We start from the raw sequence: 25,469 nt of genomic DNA on the forward strand, positions 1-25,469 counted from the left end.
CCCGGATTATCCAGCACGAGTTGAAGTAGAGAGGGCACTGTGTGCACGTCTGATTATTTTTACCCAAACTGCTACCTGCCCAACTTGCCAAAGGAGAAAGGAAACAGGGAGGCCACCAATAGGAATGGTTTCGAGTAGTGTTTCTCAACCTTTTTTTTTATAAAGTATCCCTCTTTAAAAAAAATATCAGTACCCCTGGCATAGTTTTCAGACACACACAAACATTTTCTACCGTTGCAACACATCTGTTGAAACAACTTAATCATAGCTGGGTGGGTGATGAAATTTTTGGGTGTAAAAAGTACAAAAATAATAAAGCACTGAATAACTTAAACCAAAAATTCAGTTTTCTCCAAATTTCAGTTGTGTTGATGGACCTTCCAGACTTCTCTCAAGTTCCCCTGAGGGTATTCATACTACTGGTTCAGAAACACTGGTTTAGAGCAGTGTTTTTCAACTTTTTTTTATAAAGTGCCCCATTTAAAAAATTATAAGTATCCCCAATGCACCCACCCCTCCCCCAGATCCAGGCATCCCCAGCCCCCCCTGCTCCAACCTAATGCCCCTTCTGCCCCAGAACACCTCCCGCTGTAATCCAATGCCCAACCCCCAGAGCTAGGCACCCCCAGCTTCCCCGCCTTAGCCCAATCCCTCTTCCGCTTCCACAGAGCCAGGCCGGGTAACCCTACCTCTAAAGTGGCTGCTCCTGCTGCTTGGCCCTGCCTCGGAGGCTTGATTGCACAGGGAGCACGTGGCCCGACAGTGCTCGTGTAATGTAGAAAGCTGCTACCTTATAGGAATGTGCTACTGGAAGCATTTTCTTATCTGTATGATTGTAAGGAAATGCCCCAATAGGAAACTGCTACCAGAAGTAGCACAATCCTACAGGGAGCATTTCCATACAGACCAGGCTCGCCACAACGTATGGTGCTGTGCGCTCTGCTCCTACCCCAGCCCGGCGCCCCCCTAGCGTAGCATCCGGGGGCAACTGCCCCCCCACTACGCCTCTGCCTAGTGTGGTGCCCGGGGGGCAACTGCCCCCCCCCCGGCACTATGCCTCTGTGCCGAGAGCCTGGAATACCCGGCTGTATCCTCTACCCAGCCTGGTTCAGGGCTTGGGGGACCCGGCACCGCATGGGCACTCTGGAAGCCCGGAGCACCCCGGCAGCCACGCTGAGGCCCGGTACCAGGCCATGGTCCTTAGTTTGAGAAACACTGGAGTAGCTATTTCACTGCCTTACTTGGTTTACTGTTCTAGTTCAAGCTTACAAATACTATGTGCACATATAAACAAGTCTCTAATTTCATCTACTATGCGTTAGAATTTGTGAGCGAGCAAGTCTGTCTGTTCATCTCTTTGTTCAAGAACTCCTCCTACACAGGAAAAGCTAGGACCATTACATTTGGTAGACAGCTTCCTCTTATAACTTATTAAAGTCAAAGTTTGGTTGTGCAAGGACAATGGGATGTGCCTGGAATGAGATTGTTCTGAACACAGAAAGCAAGGGGGCTGCCAGCAGGGACAGCTATACTGTGTAATGGCCACATAGGAGCAGCAATGGGAACTGGGACATCTATACCCCATGGGGGGGAGGAAGTGGAGGGGACAAAGGTAAGCTTCCAGTACCTAATGACTTCCGTACCTAATGACTGGAAGGTAGCCAACGTGACACCAATATTTAAAAAGGGCTCTAGAGGCGATCCTGGCAATTACAGACCGGTAAGTCTAACTTCAGTACCGGGCAAATTAGTCGAAACAATAGTAAAGAATAAAATTGTGAAGCATGTAGAAGAACATAATTTGTTGGACAAAAGTCAACATGGTTTCTGTAAAGGGAAATCCTGTCTTACTAATCTGTTAGAGTTCTTTGAAGGGGTTAACAAACATGAGGACGAGGGGGATCCAGTAGATACAGTATACTTGGATTTTTAGAAAGCCTTTGACAAGGTCCCTCACCAAAGGCTCTTGTGTAAATTACATGGCCATGGGATAAGAGGAAAGGTCCTTTCTTGGATTGAGAACTGGTTAAAAGACAGGAAACAAGGGGTAGGAATAAATGGTAAATTTTCAGATTGGAGAGGGGTAACTAGTGGTGTCCCCCAAGAGTCAGTCCTGGGACCAATCCTTTTCAACTTATTCATAAATGATCTGGAGAAAGGGGTAAGCAGTGAGGTAGTAAAGTTTGCAGATGATACAAAACTGTTTAGGATAGTCAAGACAGAAGCAGACTGCGAGGGACTCCAAGAAGATCTCACCAAACTCAGTGATTGGGCAGCAAAATGGCAAATGAAATTTAATGTGGATAAGTGTAAAGTAATGCACATTGGGAAAAATAACCCCAACTATATGTACAGTATGATGGGGGCTAATTTGGCTACGACAAATCAGGAAAGGGATCTTGGAGTGATCGTGGACAGTTCTCTGAAAACTTCCACACAGTGTGCAGCGGCGGTCAAAAAGGCAAATAGGTTGCTAGGAATTATTAGGAAAGGGATAGAAAATAAGACACAGAATATCTTACTGCCCCTGTATAAAACTATGGTATGCCCACATCTGGAATACTGTGTACAGATGTGGTCTCCTCACCTCAAAAAAGATATTTTGGCCTTGGAAAGGGTTCAGAAAAGGACAACTAAAATGATTAGGGGTTTGGAACGGGTCCCATATGAGGAGAGGTTAAAGCGACTGGGACTTTTCAGTTTAGAAAAGAGGAGACTGAGGGGGGATATGATAGAGGTATATAAAATCATGAGTGGTGTGGAGAGGGCCGATAAAGAAAAGTTATTTATTAGTTCCCATAATAGAAGAACTAAAGGACACCAAATGAAATTAATGGGGAGCAGGTTTAAAACGAATAAAAGAAAGTTCTTCTTCACACAGCGTGTAGTCAGGGGTGAGGCCCATCCTGAGTCTGGCCTCCTGCTTAAACAGTTCATAGTCATTTGCCATGTCACCTGGCAGGTCCGCGGCTACCCCCAGTAAGGGACCAGCGATTTGGGATCTTAACTCTCTCATGTATTGATCAGGAGGAATGTTGTACCCCTGACAGGCCCTCTCAAAGTTGAGGAAAAAGTCCTCAACATTATCCCGTACTTGGTACATGGGAAGCTTTCTGGGGGGTTCAATGATGATGGAGGTGGGATTGTTGGGTGGGGTACCTGAGGTGTCCGGCTGCCTGGCTTTCTCCAGCGCAACTTGGGCCTCTAGTTCTGCTCGCCTTGTCCCTGCTGCGATCTCTGCCAGTTTCACCTCCTGTTGTGCACGCCTGTCCTCGGCCTCTAGTTGTGCACGCCTGTCCTCGGCCTCTAGTTGTGCACGCCTGTCCTCGGCCTCTAGTTGTGCACGCCTGTCCTCGGCCTCTAGTTGTGCACGCCTGTCCTCCAGCTGTAGGAAAAACTCCATCTCCTTGTCAGTTAGAGGCCTGCCGGTCCTTATGGCATAATTGCACACAGAAGGCACAGGTGGGGGGGAGGGAGAGCGGCAGCTGGCTGCTCCTGCCTCCTCAAGATCCCTTCCCCCAGGGCTCACAGAGGTAAGCTCTTGTTTCCCCTCTCTGGGGGGTGAATCTTTCCCAGTACTTAACATCATGCCTGGCTCTGAGGCTGTTTCTGCCTCAGGGTGTTGCTTAGGAAGGGTTGGGTTCTCTAGGGTTACCTTGCCTGATCACAAGAGCATGTACTGGGTTCCTTCCCTGCCCTAGTCTAGCCTAGCTATCCAGTTGTCCCGAAAGCTAACAAAAAAACAAACTGTTTGGGTAGGTCTGTGTCTGGCTAAAGGTCTGCCCCCCTCCCTGAGGCAGCCCAGAAACAAAAGAAAAAACAAAAGGAAAACTTGCAAAGCTTGCAACTCAAAAGAAAACTTGTGCCCTTTTAAAAATCCTGGGTTCTCCAAATAATCCCACCGCTATGCCACCATGTCATGGCTCCTTCCCCACTCTGGCATGATAAATGCAGAAGTGGGGGCCAGCAAGTGTACCCCAAAGCCTTATCTACCAGGCTTTGGTATAAAACTTCCCCCAAGATCTTAAAAACCTAGATCTTGGGAATAAAACTTCCGCTGCCACCACCCAAATGTTGCTAAAGAAACCAGGGGAAAGATCATTTGGGAAATCTTCCCCCTAAAACAAAAATCAGGGCACACCATTAACCACTGCCAGGTTAATAAAAGAAAAGAAAGAACTTTTATTATTACAACAATATTCTGGTTGCAAGTATAATGACTAGAGAGGAAGGTAACAAAATATACTCATGGAGAAACTCCATGGGCCTAGAACTTAGTTACAAAGAAAAGCCAAAACATCTTTTAAGCAGGGCCAGATCTCAGATCCCATACCCAATCCATAACACAATAAAACCTAACGAAACTGCCTAAACTTTACCCTACTTACAGAAAATGAAGAATGGTGCCTTGGAGAGAGAGAGAGACATGCTTGTCCCTCTCTGTAGCTGCAGAGAACTCTCTCAGAGAGAAAATGGAGAAAAGAAAAAAACCCAAATTCCTTTGTCCCAGTTTGAAAAATCCCACCTACATTCCTATTGGTCACTCCACCTGGCTAGGTGTAGTTAACCCCTTAATCCCCAGGCTGCTGGCTAACCCTCATAATCATGACAATGAGCACTACACTCATACATGAAAAAGGGATAGAAATTAAGACAGATAGTAACTTATTGCCTCTATATAAAACTGTGGTATGCCTTGAATACTGTGTACAGATGTGGTTGCCTCATCTCAGAAAAGATAGATTGGCATTGGAAAAAGTTCAGAAAAGGGCAATAAAAATTATTAGGGGTTTAGAACAGCTGCCATATGAAGAGAGATTAAAATAAATGGGACTTTTCAACTTAGAAAAGAGGTGACTAAGTGGGGATATGATAAAAGTCTATAAAATCATGAGAGGTATGGAGAAAAGTGAGTAAGAAAAAGTTATATACTTGTTGCCATAAGAACTAGGGGTCATCAAATGAAAGTAATAGGCAACAGGTTTAAAACAAACAAAATGAAGTTTTTCTTCACACAGCACAGTCAATCTGTGGAACTCCTTGCCGGGGATGTTGTGAAGACCAGGATTTAAACAGCATTTGAAAAAGAACTAGATAAATTAGTGGAGGTTAGGTCTATCAATACTTTTTAGTCAGGATAGGTAGGAATGGTGTCCTCAGCCTCTGTTTTTCAGAAGCTGGGAATGGATGACAGGAGAGGGGTCACTTGATGATTATCTGTTCTGTTTACTACTTTGGGGGCATCTGGCATTGGCCACTGTTGGAAGACAGGTGTGACAGACCTAGACCAACTGTATGTTGCTCTCTGGTGGAGGGAATACATGCTAGAGCTTGGGTGAACAACTTTTTCTTTCCTGTGTAGAAAAATGCCAAGCCTAAGTCTAGCATAATCAGGCAGACACTTGGGGTCAATCAGAACTTGCTAGAAGCCCCAGGCTAATTAGACACCTGCAGCTAATTAAGGCCTGTGGTGCTGCCTTAAAAGGTCTCCCCCAGGAAAGGAAGGGAAGGAAAGGAAAGGAAAGGAGAACAGAACAGAACAGAACAGAACAGAACAGGACAGGACAGGACAGGAAGTGCAGTGTGAGCTGAGGATTGGGGAGCAGGTAGGAAAAGATCAGCTTGTTTGAGGAAGTGGCCCAGGGAAAAGCTGCCAGATTGTGAGTTGCCGTAACTCTGCCTGTTGCCACTGCCTTAGGGTCCCTAAGCCTCACCCAGAGTAGTGGGTGGTTTCCCCCAACCTCTCCATGACTTCTCAAAATCTGAGAAGGGAGATCAGAACTTCAAAGGGGATTTTACCCTAAACTTATGAACTAGTCTGTGATGAGTATGGCTCAGTAGGCTTTAGCACTTGCCTCTAAGAAAGAGGCTGTGTGGAGGGACACAGCAAGCCTCTGAGGCTAACACTAACCACCAGGGCTACGTCTACGCGGCAGGCTTCTTGAGCAAGAACTGTTTTGTGCAAAAGGTCTTGCACAAGAGCATGTCCACACTGCCATGTGCTTTTGCGCAAGAGCGTCCACGGCAGTATGGAGCTCTCTTGTGCAAGAAAGCTCTGATGGCCATTTTAGCCATAGGGATTTCTTGCTTAAGAAACCCCTGTTGCCGTCCACACTGCCTTCTTGCGCAAGAGGGCTTACTCCTCGTGGGGAGAGGACTAACTCTTGTCCAAAAAGCTTTCCCTTCTGATGCTTTACTGTAAGCTTACTTGCACAAGAACATGCGTGCAGTGTAGACGCTCTGCAAGTTTTTGTGCAAGAATGGCCATTTCTTGCACAAGAAGCCTGCAGTGTAGATGTAGCCCAGTAGTGCAAGACCCACAGGGAATAGCCACACAGGATACTGGGCTAGATGGACCTTTGGTCTGACCCAGTATGGATGTTCTTTCTTACACTACCCTAAGTATAAATGCTGGAATTTTCACATAGCCTCCTATGTACAAATACTTTATCCTAGGAACACACACGCACCTTCCTACTTCAACGTAGAGTACTCCTGAATGCACACTCCTACTCTCCTTCTTAGGCACTATCCAGGCATACTTGAGCACAATCATACCCACTCCCCTGAATACACTAACACCCCCAACCCAAATGCACAGACCACAAACCCAGAGTTTTTAACTTCTCATAGAACAAGTGAGCATTTGAAAGTTCCTCAAATTTAGTGACATTACGGGCTACACTCCAATATCCTAAAGTAATGAAGATGTAATAGCAGCTGTAGTATTCCCAACACCGGAGAGCCAGTTCCTCAGGAATGCAAAGAGTCTAAAAGAGCTCGCCCTCCCTTGCCCTGCATCTTTGGTAATCATTTACACTAGGGCAAGGCAGGTGTAAAACATTTCTGTTTGGACTAGACTGCTTACCACACCCAATCAATGACACACGAGATACAGGGTAGAGGAGACTCCTGTTCAAGGAAACTGGTTCTTTCAAGGAGACCTCCCCCCTCAGTTCCCTCTCCTGATCTCTATGTGACTGTTGTGTTCCAGCTGAGCCACGGCCTGCTTCAGATCTTCCACTACCACGTCCACATCCTCCTTCGTGGTGTCCCGCCCCACACTGAGACGCAAGGCATTCTGAGCCACTTCATAGGGAATCCCACAGCTGAGCAGGATAGAGGAGGGTCTGGAAAGCAATACAGTGAAAGCGGGTTTAACCCTGTAACACCAAGGAAACACAGTCCTTTCCTGTAAAACTCACTATGAGAGGGGAATAAGAATTGCCTGGGCAGTGGCAGATTATGCACCTTGTCATTCTGGCTGAATGGCACTGGCCTCTTCCAGGAGCTGGTCAGCCTGATCAGCTGGAAGTGCCAAGATGGTGGTGTGAGATACCTGCCCTTGCCTCTGTCTACTGGAGCTCAATACCTTGATTCCACAGTATTCCCAGCCTGCAGTATATCAGCTGCCAGGAGTGAGTCAGTGATAGTGCCACAAAAAATAAAGACACTGAAAACATGTGAAAACACCCAAGTTTCTTACTCAAATTGTGAGCTCTGAACAATCTGGAATCTTCTTGCCTCGTGGCTTAGCTGGTCACGTGGTGCCCTATATTTCCATTCTAACTGCTCTTATTCTGACGCTCCAAAGGCTGAGCTCCCCAGATCAGCCTCCTTGCTTTCCACATGCTTTCTCACTCCATCTGTGTCCTGGCACACAACAGCAGGAGAGTGAGTCTGCACCTGAGTACTTGATCTATCAAACTACACTGCCCTATTTATTCAGAGAGAAGTTACCCACGAATGTCACACTCATCCAAGTTACTCAGTGACCGATCATGTCTACTGTACGTCTTCAGCCTCCTGCTGGGGGTTACTCTGGACCCCGTGGAAAGCACCTGCTCTTCTTGTGTGATCCTAAAGAAACTGTTTGAAGGCACAATTATATTATGGGAAATGATTTCATAAAGGTGCAAACTCAACCCTCTAACCATCTTCAACCTGACCCCTCTACTCTCAGGAGAACAAACTCAGTATCACAACCAAGATGACTTACTGGTCACCATTCTCCGAGTGGCATGCAGCACCAACACTAGCGAGCAGAGTCTTGCAGCAGGACAACACCATCCGCCCTGCAGAAGAGACAAAGCACAGGATACTTGCTCTGCACAGGATACTTACCAACCTGAATGACAGCACGGGGACCATTCTTTAAACCTCCCACATGCAAATGATCACCGTACACTTCAAACAACCCCTTCGGCTCAATTTCTGATCAGGGTTGTTTGTTCTTATTTGACAGGGCTATTTTTCTCTCTGCTTTCCAGGTAAGATGTCATGCATGTTACTGGATGGCCTGACACACTTCTCCAGAGATACGGGGATTCTGATGATTCAGCCTTGTGTCTGGCATCCTCCCCCAAGATCAATAAGCTGCTTCCTCAGGATTGTGCAGGTCTGTTTCTGGCATTGCCAGGTATCATGTTCCATGGCTGAGGTGGCCATGGAAGACAGTTCCTTCAGACTCTGACAGCACAAGAGGAGAAGCAGCAGGTTAGAGTGAAGGAGAAGCAGGGTCCCAGACAGACGCAAATTATGGCCATGGCTCGGATAGAAGAGAGATACCTTGTAGTCCTGTCCCTGAGACTGAAAAGTTACAAGTATTGCAGAGCCTCTTAGCACCTGCAAATTGACTGTTAAGGTAGAGTCTTTGCTTTCCAAATGAAGCCTGGAAAATAAAAGAAACATTAATAGCTCCATGAATGCAAACCGCCCTGCCCTGGGTAGGAGGCGGCTAGGCATGAGGAATGCACAAGGAACATGCCTTTGAGCCCCTATCAGCCTTCATCCCCACTCACCACTAGGGTTTGGGGGAAACCTTTTGTGACTTGACTTGTACCCAGCCTGTGCTGACTGATGATTTGAGCACTGAGCTGTCCAGCTGGGACAAACAAGCTTTAGACTGTTTCTGGGGAATTTTCTGCTGTGCTACAAGAACTTTGCTCTGGCTACACTGGGATAAGGGAGCTCCAAGGCTGCCACAAGAAACAACCTAGTGTAGGAGTTGCCAAGGAAGCGGCAGACCCTGCTAAGCGGATTCCACAATCCCTCTCCCATCTCTACTTTCAAGAGGCCCTGCTGCAGGGAGAGTTCCAGAGTGGGTGAGTAGTATATCAGGGAAGTAGCCTGTCCAACCCTGGCTCCCCAGGACTCCTGCACTGCTTCAGAAAGCCATAAGGGCCAATGCAAAAGGGCTACAAGTAAGGGGCAGTAGGGCAAAACAGCATCTCTGAATCGAAGGGCTGCATACCACCAATCAGAAAGGACTCATCTCCATAAGTGCAAAGCCAGTGAAAGGTGTTGCAACTTTCTTATACAAGAAAGCTGAGAAGGACCAGTGCTGGCTAAGAAGCTGAATAATCCGAAAGGAGGACTCTCATTTCAGCCCCCTTTTTTATCTACTAAGTCAGTGTTTCCCAAATGATGTTCCACGGAACCCCGGGGTTCTGCGAAGTGAAAATAAAGTTTCCACGAGAAAATTCCATTACAATAACATTTTATGATTTTTTAAAAAAGTAATTAATATGTATTAATTAATGTGATTTTTGTTTTTAAATATGTGCAATTAAACTAAATGTTGATCTTATTTAGCATATGTTTATGATTATCCTTATTTATTTGTGGTCTACTTTTTCAGCTAATAACAGTTTTATATATGGAGGGGTTCTGCAAAATTATTTTGCGTTTAAAAGGGTTCCATGGCTAAATAAAATTGGGAAACACTGATCTAGCTACTTACTTGGCCCATAGAGTATGTGAGCACCTACTCTACCCTTCTCAGTCTGTTTCCTCGTCCCCCTTTCTTCAGGACCATGTATGTGCTCTCCAATCAGCCTGCTACATTTTACTGCTTCCTTCCCATTTCAGTACCCACGCATACCATCGGGCATTTCCCTGCCAGACACTTTGGTCACCATCATTCCAAATCGCTGCTGCTTTTGAAAAACACTCTTTTGTCCTCCTCCTCTAAGAAAATTACTGTGCAAGCTGCCCAGAAAACAGGGACTCTAGCAGGGAGATAAACATAACAGGAACTAGGTATGCTCACTTCTAGCCTCTCTTCCAGGTAATCTCGAACCTCCCTCATGCGAGCCTCATAGTCCTCACAGTTCTTGTTCACCAGCTCAGCAGCCTGAGTGGGGAAAAGAAAACAAAAGCACGCTATGTTTCTCAGCAATTGTAACACAAGGCCTGGTGACAATCATGTGAGAAGAACAATAATCCCCTGGAAAGGTACTATAAAAACAGCCATCCTGGATCAGACCAATGGTCCATCTAGCCCAAGGTATTCTGTCTTCTGATAGTGGCCACTGCCAGAAACCTCAGAGGAAACGAACGGGACTGAGTGATCCATCCCTTCTCGTCCACTCTCAGCTTCTGAGCCAAGTAGGGATACATTTTGCCTTTACCAGGGACTATAAATGTGGGTGTACAGTACACCAACATAAAACCAACCAGAATGGAATCATTTCATTTACTGAGGTACCTTTATGTATACAACTTTTCTTCCATAAAAGGAGGTGCATTTGAGAGTGGAAAGGCTTACATATGAACTAATTCCACCACCGTGGAATTTGCACTGGCCACTGTTAAAATACAGGGTACTGGGCTAGATGGACCTTTGGCCTGATCCAATGTACCATTCTTACATTCTTAAGGAGCCCAGCCCTCAGTCGGAAGGAAGTCACCTTGACAGTAATGCTGGTACCATCAGTGGGGCACCAATCCTAGTCTGGTGAAACTCCACATACTCTGGGCCCTCACATCACTTCTCTTCCAAAGAGCACTTTTAGAAGGCAAGTACCAACACATTTGTTTGTATGGCGTGGGGCAAGATTTCACAATAGTACTACGTTCAGTATACTGAGCACTTTGAAAATCTGTCCCTTTACTCTGATGCCTAAATGGGAGCTAAGCTCCTTGCAAAGTCCTGTCCTTTGTTTGGCATGTTTATAGTACAACTCGGTGCAGTGTTCAGGCTCCTGATAACTTGCCACACCAGTGCTAGGCAATATGCAGTTTGTTCATCTACTTTGAAGAATGCTTCCCAGATATCAAACTGGTCATGGACTCCCACCTTTCCCCAAAGCCTTCTTTTAAACTTGGTATATAGATGCACAGGGGGCAAGTAAGCCTCCAAGTCTAACATTTCCTAATCACAGCTCTATACATCAGAAACCATGATGTAGGTTTGGCCCCTTTATAAAAAAATCTCTGGGTGATATAATTTTTGAATGTGCTATTACTCCTCAAGTGAATGCAAATGTTTTGTAGCAAACGCTGACATGAGTGCTGGGGAACCGGACAGTGAAGGTAACAGAAAGGGAAAGGAGGGGGAAGTAGTAGGAACAGTAGATCATGCTATGCTTTATTACAGATCTTTCATGAATTACAAAGGCCATTTTTCAAGGTCAAGACTAATGCTAAGACTCATAATCACCAGACACAACTTTCCGCTCTTCCTGTGAAATATACATTTTTCCCAGCATTCTCAAAGCATTGTGCAAATTTAGCTGGGTCACTCCTGTTACTGGCTTGGGAAGTTGTTCAGCTAAAACTCCCAGAACATCTTTAAAAAATTTCCTTTGGCTATTAACAGAAAACAAGGGTTTACGCTGCAGTCTTGTTTTGCTATAAGTTGACTTTTCTTTCTTAGTTAGGCTTTTTTTTTTTTAAACTTGGAGCCCAGCAGACAAGTTGCATGTTTGTCCATCAGGCAGCATTAACTCACACATTTCTTTTTTCTCCTGATTCCTTCTGAACTCACCTTGCCAAGGCCAGCAATCATGGGAGTATTCTCTGTCCTGGAAGAGAAATATTTGTACAACAATTATTTATTTCCATCTTCCCTGGGAAATCAATGAGTGCTGAGAACCCCATGTTTAAAAAGTGGTAGCCCCACTCACATGCATGAATAATGGGAGCATAGCAACATGTGGGGTAATTGCCACAACAAACAATTGTGTAAATTTCCTATTTACTCATAGGTGTGGTAAGGGAAACTGATAGTTTTCATTTAGTCCAGAGAATCAATGTTTCCTTTTCCTACATGTTAAGTTCTACCTCTGGCTGCAAAAATCAGTAACTAGTTTGGAAGCTGTCACTGGGACGTCTGCAAATGGTTTTTAGGGATCCAAGAGATAGAAGACGCCAATGGCTGCATCTAGACTGGCACGATTTTGCGGAAATACTTTTAGAGGAAAAGTTTTTCCGTTAAAAGTATTTCCGCAAAAGTGCGTCTAGATTGGCACGGATGCTTTTGCGCAAAAAGTGCTTTTGCGCAAAAGCATGCGTGGCCAGTCTAGACGCGGTTTTGCGCAAGAAAGCCCTGATCGCCATTTTAGCCATCGAGGCTTTTTTGCGCAAAACAGTTCTTCCCTGTCTACACTGGCCCTCTTGTGCAAGAATTCTTGCGCAAGAGGGCTTTTTCCCGAGCGGAAGTGTGAAAGTATTTGCACAAGAAGCACTGATATTGTACATTACAAAGTCAGTGCTCTTGTGCAAATTCAAGTGGCCAGTGTAGACAGCTGGCAAGTTTTTGCGCAAAAGCAGCTGCTCTTGCGCAAAATCTTGCCAGTCTAGATGCACCCCAATGAGTATCCAGCAGTAGCAGGGTTCTTCTCCCACAAAAAAACGTCACTGTACTTCGGACATTTCTTGGAGAGACAGACTGGGAATATAATTAAATATGTTTAACTAGCAATTTAATTAGACCCTAAATCTGGCTGGCTGATCAGACTGTTCTCTCTCATGGAGGAAAGACTTCCAACTTTATAGACTTTTAGGGAATGCCTACTACTGCAATGGCATCTAGAATACTGACCCAGCACCGCCTATGCGGAGGCACAGCTTAAGCAAGCACAGTGCCTTCCACTCCTGAATACTAAGGTGTATACCTGCAAGACTTTCTGCATGCCCAAGCTGAGCCTCCCACTTCCACACTGATATTTTTAGCACTGTAGTATCCAACTACCTCTCTGTTGCAGTGAAAGACTCCAATAGCAGGGAAAGGCAACGGGGAAGGGCACTGAGCCTTTCGTTTAGGCAGAGAAAGGCACTCGTAGCCCTCTTCCAGCACCTTTCCTTTCCATAGTGAAAGGCTCCAGCAGCAGGGAAAGGTTCTAACACTTGACACTTTCAGTGCAATTAACAAACTAACTCATTTTTCTCTAAGCTTCTCATAACTCGACATCCCAGAAAAACCAATGGAAATGAGCATTCCATGGCTTCTCAAGAGGGCGTATCCACTAAATAGCACAGCCATCTGCTGCCTCCACCAGTCCTCTAAGTGCACTGACCCAGTAAAACATCTGCTCACCCATCCGGCCATCCACCTTACCCAGGACGGAAATTCCGCTCCTGTCCCCCTCCAAACAGCATGGGATGCAGAGGAGTGGTAACCCCAGGCCCTCGCACATACAGTGCTCCAATCCGTGGGGCATAGAACTGCAATGACAAACACCATCTCTAAGAACTCAAGGAAACTCAGCTAAAGGCTCTTTGTAATTCCCCCTCCCACTTCACTTTGCACCTCTTGGATAGGGTTGCTGAATACTACCTGTTCTGATCCTTCCTACTTTCACGATAATGTATAATAATAATACACAGCACTTCCCCATTCTTTTACATTAATGCACTTTACCACCTCTGTCCAGTTAGCCCTGCACAGTAACAGTCAATTCCCTATTGTTGCAAAATCCAGTTCCATTTTTGTACCATCTTGCAGACACATGCCTGTCATAAGGTGGGAGAGGGTATAAGTACTATTTAGCTGTCTGTTCGCTGCATGCCATGTCCTCACCTCACTGTACCCAACAGTGTGCACTACTACATATTTTAGAGAGTTAGTGTGTCTGCTGAGTGTCTGTCTATCCATCTGTTCAAGAACTACTCCAAAATGGTAAGAGCTAGGACCACTAAATTTGGTATGCAGCTTCCTCTTAGCATAACTTAAAAGCAAGATCAGGGTTAGATTGTGCCACGACAATGGGATGTACATGGAATGCGAATGTTTTGCATTAAGCGGAAAGGGAGAGGTATGATAGCAAGGACAGTTAATATTCATGAATAATCACAAAGGGGCAGCAAGCACAGGAGACAGTTATACTCACGAATGACCACAGGAGACTGCCTGCGCCCCAGCCCCAGGAATTAGCCACTGACTGCCACCCCATCTGATACAGAGAGCAGCTACTGGCTGCTGCATGGTACCACCATGGCACATGGCCACTGCTGCCCTAGGGAGCAGCTGCAACCAGGCTGCGTGACCCCCCTGCCCTTGGGAAAAGCTAGTAGGCAGGCTGAGCAGCCCCCACCCACTCCAGGGAGAAGCCAGTGGTCAGCCTGTGCTGCCCCCACCCATCCTGGGGAGAAGCCATGGGGTAGATCATGTGCCCCCTGGCCCCAGGGAGAAACCAACAGGTGGCCCGCGTGACCTACCCTACGTCCCTGGCCAGCCCTGAGAAGAAGCTGGCAGATGGACTGCATGGACTCTCTCCACCCTGGGGAGAAGCCAGCAGGGGGGCTGCATACCCCTCACAGCTCAGGGAGAAGGCAAGATGCCTGGCCCCCACCACCACAGCACCTGAGCAACACTGGGTAAATCTTCTCGTATACATATACCATAGTCTCCAACACTTTTACACCCAAGATCACTTCTTAAATTTCAGGGCAAGCCAGGATTCACCCCATCTCTTCCCTGAGACCTCACCCCTTTCTTGAGGTCCCACCCTCTCCAAATCTTTCTGCAGACTACCCCTTGCTAATGAAAACTCACCGTTAATTACATAATTACATCTGAGCCATTTTGTTAGTGCTGCAGCTGGGGAGAACAGTTTATTTTAAATTATTACACAGATTAAGCATTTTAACTTTCTCATGTTTATTTAAAATGAAGTTTGATAAACTAAGTAAAATATTATGTCCAACACAAAAGGTTTCAATGTTTTTTTATTTATGGCAGGAGTAGGGAACCTTTTTTGTGTTGGGAGTCATTGACCCACAGAAAAATCAGCTGGGGATCACACCAAGTGAGAAGCAAAAAAACTCCTCCCCAAACTCCCAACCCACACTAATGTGGCCTCCAACTGAGATACCTCACATGGGGTGAGGGGAAGGGACAGAGAGGACTGAGGTTCAGGGCTTCCCATAGGCCAGATTTACTTTTCTGGGGTTCCAGAGTTAGTGGATTTTGCAGACCCCCTTAGTCACTGAGTTGGGAACAAAAATGAGGGGCTCAACGTGCAGGACAGGACTGCCAGCGAGTGGAACAGGGATGCAGGATTTGGGTAGGAGCTGGGGTGCAGGGTCTGGAAGAGAGTTTGGCAGCAGGAGAGGGTGTAGGAAAGAGAGGAAGTCTGGGAGCAGAAGGAGGTTGGGGGAGTAATGCAGGAAGGGTGAGAATGCAGCCAAATAGCTAGTTGGGAAGGAAGGCAAAGTGGCGGCAAGTAAAGGAAAGTGAAGCTTCTGCAAAGTAAAATTGTATCCCCCCTCACATCTTCCCTCTGCTCCAGACTCACTCTCCTCAGCCTCATGATCCCCCCAGCCTGATCCCCTGTATCACCCCATGCCTCTCAGTGCAAGCCCAGCCTCCTCCCATCCTTCCCCTGCATCCTCCTTCATCCCCTCCCCACATCCCTATGCCCCAGCACACTCACCAGCAGGGCAGCAGCGCTGGGACTTGCAGCCTCCCGGAAGTAGCACTGTGGCAAGGAGGGAGGGGAGCAGAGTCTCTTCCCTGTCTGGCCCAGCTCTTTGCCTGCAGGCAGTGGCTCCGGGGCTCGGGCTGGGATTAGGGCAGGTAGAGCCCAGGGCTGGCTCCAGCCCGGCCAGGAGCAGCAGGGCGCTGGGAAAGGGGCTCCCCAACCCTGCACACAGCCCGCAGGGAACAGCGTGGCGTAGTCCAGTCCCCAGCATACCATGTGTGCAGGCTACCCAACCCTGGCTCTGCAGAGCAGGCCCAGCCCCACCCCCTTCCAGACCAGGAGACAAGAGCCGGGGACACATGCGTCTGCGTGCACGTGCGCCTCTTCTCCCCACCAGCTGGCATGTAGCTCAGCTGGAGCATGGTGCAGCCTCCACGGCTTGAACCCGCGGCCAGCTGGCCGGACGGCTACCTCTCTTTACTCCAGCCTGGCTGGCCATGGCGTTCAACCCACTGAGGTTGCGCCACACTACAGCTGGGCTTGATCAAAGAGAGGCAGCTGCCTGGCCAGCTGACTGCAGTGATTGACTCCTCGGGGCGCCGTGATCGACCAGTTGTTGACCACTGACATATACAAAAGACCGCTGGCTACAGTAAAGACTATGTTCTCTAGTGAGAAACTTCAATACTTGAACAAAAGTTTAATGCACTAAATCCTCCACAATACTGCTTTATTCCCTCTTTATTTGTGCCAGAAGGAAATGTGGATGCCGTGTGTAGGTCAGCAATTCTCAAGTAGATCAACCCAAATTCCATGTTATGACCTTGAGAAGAGAAGAACATTCATCCACATGCCTTGTTTGGAACTAGAAAAGCAGAAAGCATGTGGATAAAATTTGGATTCCCAAAGCCCCTGCCACAATACTGGTTGGGTTAAGATTATCTAGCTTGATGTAGCCATTGTTGGCTTCTCTGAAGAATGTTTTTTGTCCTCTGCACTTGTACTAAGAAAGTTGGGTTTTCCTTTCCCTTTTGTAAAAAATTAGAAAACCGCTTTCCATCACCAGACATTATTTTGCCAGACCTAAGGCAGAGAATATGAAACCTCTATTTAGAAGAGGCAGCAATTCAGAAGAAAATGTTCTTGTATTGAAACATGATTTAAATGACTGGACGGCTCCAGTGTGATGTGAAGAGAGAAATCCAAGGGGAATAGATACAGACCTTGTGTCCCACAATGGTGAGGTAATCCACTCCCAGGTCCTGCACATCCACTCGTCCCTTCCCTATCATTTGGGCTGCATCTGTGTGCAGCAAAATCCTTGGTAGTCCTGAGGCCATTCTGTTCTGATTCAAGATCTGAATCTGCTGGCTGAGCACTGAGATGGGCTGGCCGGAAAAAACACTGTCTTAGGTGACTGAGATTTCAAACTCTTCAGGCTCTGCAACACATCTTGTTAGAATGTTTCATTAATGCCTCCCTTCCTATAAACTAATCAGCAGGCTGCTTTCCCTCCATTCACTATCTCACAAAATCCCCGTCAGGAAAGCTTGCATAGAAAAGTGATATTAAATACTTTTGTAATAAGCAAACATAGAAATGTAGGACTGGAAGGATCCTTCAGTGGTCCATCCCCTAGCTGAAGCAGGATTAAGAACATCTAAACTCCCCCTGACAAGTGGTTGTCTAACTTGAAGTGTACCCATTTTAATGATATTTAGCAGCTAATAACAAGAAGCAGCCAGCAGCAAGTGACCAGCCAAATTTCTGAAGGCCACCAAAAATACTCCAGATTAGGGATGTAAAACCCAGTTTAACTGGTTAACGAGTTAAACATTATGTTTAACTAGTTAACTGATTAAAGGGGGAGAAGGTGGGAAAGAGGGGCGCTTCAGCCCCTGCCTGAAGGGCGTCATGGCCTGCTATGGGCAGGAGCTACTCTGAACTATCAGAGAGCTTCTGTCTGCAGCAGGCTCCCTGTGGGGCTGCAGCAGCCCCCTGCGGTTCCCACTGGTTAACAGTTAACTGGAACCAGTAAGCATCACTGGTTAAGGTGAACCAGTTAACCTTTCACATCCCTACTTTAGGTACCACAATCTGAGAATCACTATTTTAGGCTGACAGACAGAAGGAGAGAAAAGGAACAAAGATAGGGATGTGAGAAGGAATGACTAAAGAAGGAGGGAAGATAGGAATATGGAAGGGATGACTAAAGAGGGAGGAAACTGTGAAAAAGAAAGAGAGGGAAGGAGAGACCAGGAAAAAAAGGCCAGGCAGGAGTGTACTTCAGAGCATAGACTATACCAAAACAACAAATGTTAAACAGACTGAGTAGCACAGGTACTTCCCTCCAACCCATGGTAAAAAAAACCCTGGGACCAACTAACCATGATTATCCCTGTCTCGTTATTGGCCAGCATGATGGAAACTAGGCATGTGGTTGTGCGGATTGCTGCAATGATATCATCAACTTCCACCTGCCCACTCACTTTGGACACTGGGACAAAGGTGGCTTCTGCATGGCAAAACATAAACAATTAGATTCATCATACAGACTAACACCGCAAAGACAACAAGAACTCAGAAAGAATAGTCTAGCAGTTGGCTTGAAAACCTGTGGTTGGCATATTGCATGGGGTGGGGGGAAGGGAAGGTTGCCAGAAACTAATCAGAGTCATTTCACAGCTTGGAGAATGGGACACTTTAATGCACCCAGCTTTCAAGCAATGAGTGGCATAAATATGGTATAGCACCAGCTAGTTCCACATAAGGAATGTGCTTGCAGACGTGGGATGGATGCAGAATAGAGAGGACAAACAGAAAAAGGGGCAAGAGTCCCAGACTGAAAACACTAAGCTAAACCTTCAGACTTGCCACTAAAATACTACATTTACTGTCCAGGGAAAGCAACACTTAGCCAGATCAGTGAGAAAAGGAGAGTGAAACAGTCCCTCAGTGGGGGGGCTGCAGAAAACAGCACAAAATATTGGACTTTCCCCTGCACTTAAAAAACCAAAAAATTCCGTTGGTGCTCCCATTAGCTCCTCAAACTCTGTGCTCCCTACAAGACCTCAATCATAGCTGTCTGACAAAGTAACTGCGGTGACTATGCTGCCTAAGATTGCTTTTGCCAGCACCCCGTTCAGAAACTTCAATTTCATGCACTGGGAAAAGTCCACTGTGCAAAGAAAGACAGACTTGTATTTATTACTTAGAAACAAAAGCTGCTGTGAAAAGCAGCTTAACACAGCGCTCAACCGGTGGGGAGTATATATTAACGACACTCCTCTGCAATACACACGTACTCACCTGCCATGTGCTCTTTCACAAGGTGCTCCAATGGCAAACGAACTGAGTCATGTTCCACATTAGATGTAACAAAATGAGGAATGGCCCCGGCTGTCCTTTTGTGATCCTCGCCAGCTCTATCCTGTCCTAACACCTGGATCTCTCTAAAATGCCTCAGTGCCGTGTGGATAACTAAATTATTTGCCTGCAGACAGATGAGAAGAAAATTACCAGAGCAGGGTATAACCAAGAGCACTGGTAGGGGTGCAAGTCCTATACTTTCAATTGTTCGTTTAACTGTGGGCAAGTAAGAGCTTAAAATGCTTTTTGTGAAAACATAACCATCAGGCAAACTGAAAATGTCAATGGGAAATGAACTCCTCTAACAAGACCTTTAGCAAGGGCATTGGTTCATCTTCATTGTGAGAGGAAGGGGTCATTTGTGCTCATCATCTCTGAGTAATGGTTTTCACTCCAGGGTCTCATTTCAAAACACGTCTATTTACAAGTTATATTTGAGAGAAAAGGTCATGCTGCAATGCCAATTAGGTCTGCTGCAACCCTGATGAGTGCTCTAATCACCAGACTATCGGATACCTGGGAAGGGTTGGTCTTTCCTTTTTGGCTTTCATCAGAAACTCCATTCTGGACTTGAGAAACCCTCCTGTCACCACTGATAAGCTTCCATGTCAGATTTCAGTTTTGATAAATCGGCATTTTCTGACAAAAATTTAGATTTAGCTGGTGTTGGTCCTGCTTCAAGTAGGGCATTGGACTAGATGATCTCCTGAGGTCTTGCCCAACCCTTTGATTCTATGAATGCCAGTATACAGTTTCTGTTGGTTTAACTAGTTACATCTTCACAGAGAACTAGAACTTACCACACAGATTAGGAAAAAGGTTGTACTGTTCTGGCTTTTCAAATAAAAATAGACAAAAGAGGGACTGGTCTTTATTGTTTTGGGTCTTGTCTATGCATTGAGGTAATGTGCTCTATTGGGAAAAGGATTTCTCAAGTGCACTAATTTGTTGTACATTAATTGTTCTATTTAAAAGCACTCAGTGCTATTTGAAACAGTACGAAGTTAAAGTGCACTAGGGAACCATTACTGTGCACCAGCAGTTTCTACATGGATCAATTAATGTGTATCACTTTAGTGTGCGACAAAAAGTACACCTTAACCCCAAAAACACAGAGTGCATCACCACATGTAGAGGAGCTGTTACTGTCTATTCTCTCAAACATCACAATATAAGCACTCGTCCAGTTCAGGGAGGATAAGGCTGAGATTCATGGGCTCACCTCTGTGCCTCCTGAGGTGAAAATGATATCCTGGGGCCTTCCTCCCACCATCTGGGCCAGGTTCTCCCGAGCTTCATGTATGATCTCCTTGGCCTTTCTACCTGCGGGATCAATATACACAGTTAATCAAGTTGCTTTTATTACACATTTACAGTAGAAAGCTATTATAAATGCATCAATGAATGTTTATTCCTGTACTAGAGGTTAATTTAAAAGAGATTTTATGTATTTGCATAGATATTTGGTTTATAATGTGGATTCTCGTCCATATTTATTTGAATTGTCTCTCTGTAAGACAAAAGCTCCAGAAAAGGTAATAGGGTGACAGTGACTGCAAACAAAAATCACTTTCAAACAGATGACATAGGCTATTCCCAATCACAACCACAGGAACTCCCCATCATTTGCAGTTATAACATAAGAACAGCCAGACTGGGTCAGACCAAAGGTCCATCTAGCCCACTATCCTGTCTTCCAACAATGGCCAATGCCAAGTGCCCCAGAGGGAGTGAACAGAAAGGGTAATCATCATATCCTTCCTATCAAAGGTAGGGGCCCGGGCAGAGAGAGGACCTACGAGGAGAGGCTGAGGGACTTGGGTCTGTTTAGTCTGCAGAAGCGAAGAGTGAGGGGGGATTTGAGAGCAGCCTTCAACTTCCTGAAGGGAGGTTCCAAAGAGGATGGAGAGAGGCTGTTCTCAGTAGTGACAGATGGCAGAACAAGGAGCAATGGTCTCAAGTTGTGGTTGGAGAGGTCCAGATTGGATATTAGGAAAAACTATTTTACTAGGAGGGTAGTGAAGCATTGGAATGGGTTACCTAGGGAAGTAGTGGAGTCTCCATCCCTAGAGGTGTTTAAGTCTCGGCTTGACAAAACCCTGGCCGGGTTGATTTAGATGGGATTGGTCCTGCCTAGAGCGGAGGGCTGGACTTGACGACCTTCTGAGGTCTCTTCCAGTTCTATGATTCTATGATAAGGGGATGGTTGGATGAAATAACATGATCTTGGTAACTAATTGACCATTCATTATAGGGAACTTTCTGGGTGTCTGGCTGGTGAGTCTTACCCACATGCTCAGGGCTTAGCTGATCGCCATATTTGGGGTCAGGAAGGAATTTTCCTCCAGGGTAGATTGGCAGAGGCCCTGGAGGTTTTTCGCCTTCCTCTGTAGCATTGGGCACAGATCACAGCTGAAGGACTCTCTACATGTTGGGGCCTTCAAAGTATTTGAAGGCTTCAATATCTGAGACATAGGTGAGAGGATTATTCTAAGAGGGGTGGGCGAGATTCTGTGGCCTGCGCTGTGCAGGGGGTCAGACTAGATGATCATAATGGTCCCTTCTGACCTTAAAGTCTATGAGTCTATGAGGTGCATCCTGGAGGTGAATAGCCTGGCTGCGAAGATGGTGTCGCCAGGAGGGATTTGGCTTCCTTGACCACGGGGTGCTCTTCCAGGAAGGACTGCTTGGCAGAGATGGAGTTCATCTTTCCAGGAGCGGGAAGGCCTTGTTTGGACACAGACTGGCTAACCTTGTGAGGAGTGCTTTAAACTAGGTTCGACGGGGACAGGTGAGCAAAGCCAACAGGTAAGTGCTGAACGTGCGGGACTGGGAGATGGGTTGGAAATGGGGGGGGGGGACTACGGCCTATAATGGCAAGGAGAAAGGAGGGTCAGGACACAACAGGGAGGCAAGATCAAATCAGTATCTTAGATGCCTATATACAAATGCGAGAAGTATGAGTAATAAGCAGGAAGAACTGGAATTGCTAACCAATAAATACAACTATGATATCATTGGTATTACAGAAACCTGGTGGGATGGGACGCACGATTGGAATGTTGGTATGGAAGGGTACGGCTTGCTCAGGAAGGACAGACAGGCAAAAAAGGGAGGAGGGGTTGCCTTGTATATTAAAAATGTACACACTTGGACTGAAGTGGAGATGAACGTAGGAGATAGCTGTGTAGAGAGTCTCTGGGTTAAGCTAAAAGGGGTAAAAAACGAGGGTGATGTCATGCTAGGAGTCTACTACAGGCAACCTAGCCAGGTGGAAGAGGTGGATGAGACCTTTTTTAAACAATTAACAAAACTATCCAAAGCCCAAGATTTGGTGGTGATGGGGGACTTCAACTATCCAGACATATGTTGGGAAACTAACACAGCGGGGCACAGGCTATCCAATAAGTTTCTGGACTGCATTGGAGACAACTTTCTGTTTCAGAAGGTTGAAAAAGCTACCAGAGGAGAAGCTGTTCTGGATTTGATTTTAAGAAATAGGGAGGAACTAGTTGAGAACTTGAAAGTGGAAGACAGTATGGGGGACAGTGATCACGAAATAATAGAGTTCATGATCTTAAGGAAAGGTAGAAGGGAGACCAGCACAACTAAGGTAATGGATTTCAGGAAGGCAGATTTTGATAAGCTCAGAGAACTTGTAAGTAAGGTCCCATAGGAAGCAAGACTGAAGGGAAAAACAACTGAGGAGAGTTGGAAGTATTTCAAAGGGACGTTGTTAAGGGCCCAAAAGCAAACAATTCCGCTGTATAGGAAAAATAGAAAATATGGCAAAAGACCAGCTTGGCTTAACAAGGAGATCTTGCATGATCTCAAAATAAAAAAGGAGTCACATAAAAAATGGAAACTAGGATAAATAACAAAGGATGAATATAGGCAAGCAACACGGGAATGCAGGGGCAAGATTAGAAAGGCAAAGGCACAAAATGAGATCAAACTAACTACAGGCATAAAGGGAAACAAGACGACCTTTTATAAATACATTAAAAGCAAGAGGAAGACTAAGGACAGGGTAGGCCCACTGCTCAGTGAGGAGGGAGAAGCAGTAACAGGAAACTTGGAAATGGCAGAGATGCTCAATGACTTCTTTGTTTCGGTCTTCACTGAGAAGTCTGGAGGTGTGCCTAACGTAGTGAATACAAGCAGAGAGAGGGTAAGTTTAGAACCGTGGTCACCAACCAGTAGATCGCGATCTACCGGTAGATCTCGGAGACTCTAAGAGTAGCTCTTGAGCCCTCTCTGAACTGCACACCTGCACAATACATTTACATTAGATTTCCTCATTTGAGGAGCAGCTACTCACCGAGCAACAGCACAGGTGAGTAGCTGCAAGGAATGGAGGGAATTTTTTTTTAAAGTAGCAATATAAGGATTGGGGATAGCAAGTGATGGAGAGGAGGAGACTAGAGAAGGCAGGGCTTCGAGGAAGGGGCGGGGCGGTAGATCTTGGCTTGGTCTGTCATTTAAAAAGTGATCTTGGGTGTAAAAGGGTTGGAGACCACTGGTTTAGAAGATAGGATACACAAAGAACAAGTTAAAAATCACTTAGGAAAGTTAGATGTCAGCAAGTCACCAGGTCCTGATGAAATGCATCCCAGGATACTCAAGGAGCTGATAGAGGAGGTATCTGAGCCTTTAGCTATGATCTTTGAAAAATCATGGAAGACAGGGGAGATTCCAGAAGACTGGGAAAGGGCAAATATTGTGACCATCTATAAAAAGGGGAATAAGAACAACCCAGGAAACTACAGACAGGTCAGTTTAACATCTGTCCCAGGGAAGATAATGGAGCAGGTAATTAAGGAAATCATATGCAAACACTTGGAAGGTAATAAAGTGATAGGGAATAGCCAGCATGGGTTTGTGAAGAACAAGTCATGCCAAACTAATCTGATAGCTTTCTTTGATAGGATAACGAGCCTTGTGGATAAGGGAGAAGCGGTGGATGTCATATACCTAGACTTTAGTAAGGCATTTGATACGGTCTCGCATGATATTCTTATTGATAAACTAGGCAAATACAACTTAGATAGGGCCATGATAAGGTGGGTGCATAATTGGCTGGATAACCGTAGTCAGAGAGTTGTTGTTAACGGTGCTAAATCCTGCTGGAAAGGGATAACAAGTGGAGTTCCGCAAGGGTCTGTTTTGGGACCCGTACTGTTTAATATCTTCATCAGTGATGTAGATATTGGGATAGAGAGTACGCTTATTAAGTTTGCAGATGATACCAAACTGGGTGGGGTTGCAACTTCTTTGGAGGATAGGGACATAATTCAAAATGACCTTAGCAAGTTAGAGAAATGGTCAGAGGTAAACAGGATGAAGTTTAATAAAGAGAAATGCAAAGTGCTCCACTTAGGAAGGAACAATCAGTTCCATACATACAAGATAGGAAGCGACTGTCTAGGAAGGAGCATGGCGGAAAGGGATCTAGGGGTCATAGTGGACCACAAGTTGAATATGAGTCAACAGTGTGATGCTGTTGCAAAAAAAGCAAATATGATTCTAGGTTGTATCAACAGGTGTGTTGTAAGCAAAACTCGTGAAGTCATTCTGCCGCTCTACTCTGCACTAGTTAGGCCTCATCTGGAGTACTGTGTCCGACATTTCAAGAAAGATGTGGAGAAATTGGAAAGGGTACAGAGAAGAGCGACAAGAATGATTAAAGGTCTAGAGAACATGACCTATGAAGCCAGGCTTCATGAACTGGGCTTGTTTAGTTTGGAAAAAAGAAGATTAAGGGGGGACATGATAGCGGTTTTCAAATATCTAAAAGGGTGTCACAAGGAGGAAGGAGAAAATTTGTTCCTCTTGATTTCTGAGGACAGGACAAGGAGTAATGGGCTTAAAGTGCAGCAAGGGAGGTTTAGACTGGACATTAGGAAAAAATTCCTAACTGTCAGGGTGGTCAAATATTGGAATAAATTGCCAAGGGAGGTGGTGGAATCTCCCTCTCTGGAGATATTTAAGAACAGGTTAGATAGACATCTGTCAGGGATGGTGTAGATGGAGCTTGGTCCTGCCTTGAGGGCGGGGAGCTGGACTCGATGACCTCTTGAGGTCCCTTCCAGTCCTATGATTCTATATGTTCCCTCTCCTTGTCATCCATTTCCAGCCTCTGACAAACAGAGGCTAAGGACACCATTCCAACCCATCCTGGCTAATAGCCATTGATGGACCTAACCTCCATGAATGTATCTAGCCCTTTTTTGCTGCACAAGAAAGGATTGTCTCCTGAAATTGCATGTACCTCTTTTTACAGGCACATTTCTTTCATACATGCACTTTGTCATGTATCCATCACTGGATTCATAAGGAAGCTCTCCCCGCCGCACCCTTGCATGGCCGTTTAGTGCAGTAGTTCAATAGTTGAAAGTATAAACAAACAAAAAATAAATCATAGTTCAAAAAGAACTGGTTAGCAGACAGGAA

At 45.8% G+C, this 25,469-nt stretch overlaps 1 protein-coding gene across 13 annotated transcripts in view; it reads right to left on the reverse strand.

Annotated features, from left to right (window-relative positions):
* SCLY (selenocysteine lyase) overlaps window positions 1-25,469 on the reverse strand; it is a 126,744-nt gene that overhangs the window by 16,204 nt on the left and 85,071 nt on the right. For 7 of the 13 annotated variants that reach the window (XM_075917846.1, XM_075917848.1, XM_075917851.1 and 4 more), the window contains 11 exons: window positions 20,239-20,339; window positions 18,957-19,140; window positions 18,035-18,162; window positions 16,871-17,035; window positions 13,343-13,449; window positions 11,771-11,807; window positions 10,052-10,135; window positions 8,569-8,671; window positions 8,000-8,075; window positions 7,741-7,869; window positions 4,159-7,130 (listed from right to left, as the gene is read on the reverse strand). In XM_075917846.1, the coding sequence (XP_075773961.1) occupies window positions 6,953-7,130; window positions 7,741-7,869; window positions 8,000-8,075; window positions 8,569-8,671; window positions 10,052-10,135; window positions 11,771-11,807; window positions 13,343-13,449; window positions 16,871-17,035; window positions 18,035-18,162; window positions 18,957-19,140; window positions 20,239-20,339 (1,292 nt within the window). In that variant the 3' untranslated portion in view covers window positions 4,159-6,952. Of the gene's footprint in view, window positions 1-3,159; window positions 7,131-7,740; window positions 7,870-7,999; window positions 8,076-8,568; window positions 8,672-10,051; window positions 10,136-11,770; window positions 11,808-13,342; window positions 13,450-16,870; window positions 17,036-18,034; window positions 18,163-18,956; window positions 19,141-20,238; window positions 20,340-25,469 lie in introns of those variants that run through there. The other 6 variants (XR_012900092.1, XR_012900091.1, XM_075917841.1 and 3 more) reach the window with 6 other exon arrangements.

Source organism: Pelodiscus sinensis, unplaced genomic scaffold (genome assembly GCF_049634645.1).
Source record: "Pelodiscus sinensis isolate JC-2024 unplaced genomic scaffold, ASM4963464v1 ctg41, whole genome shotgun sequence".
Taxonomy (NCBI): Eukaryota; Metazoa; Chordata; order Testudines; family Trionychidae; genus Pelodiscus; species Pelodiscus sinensis.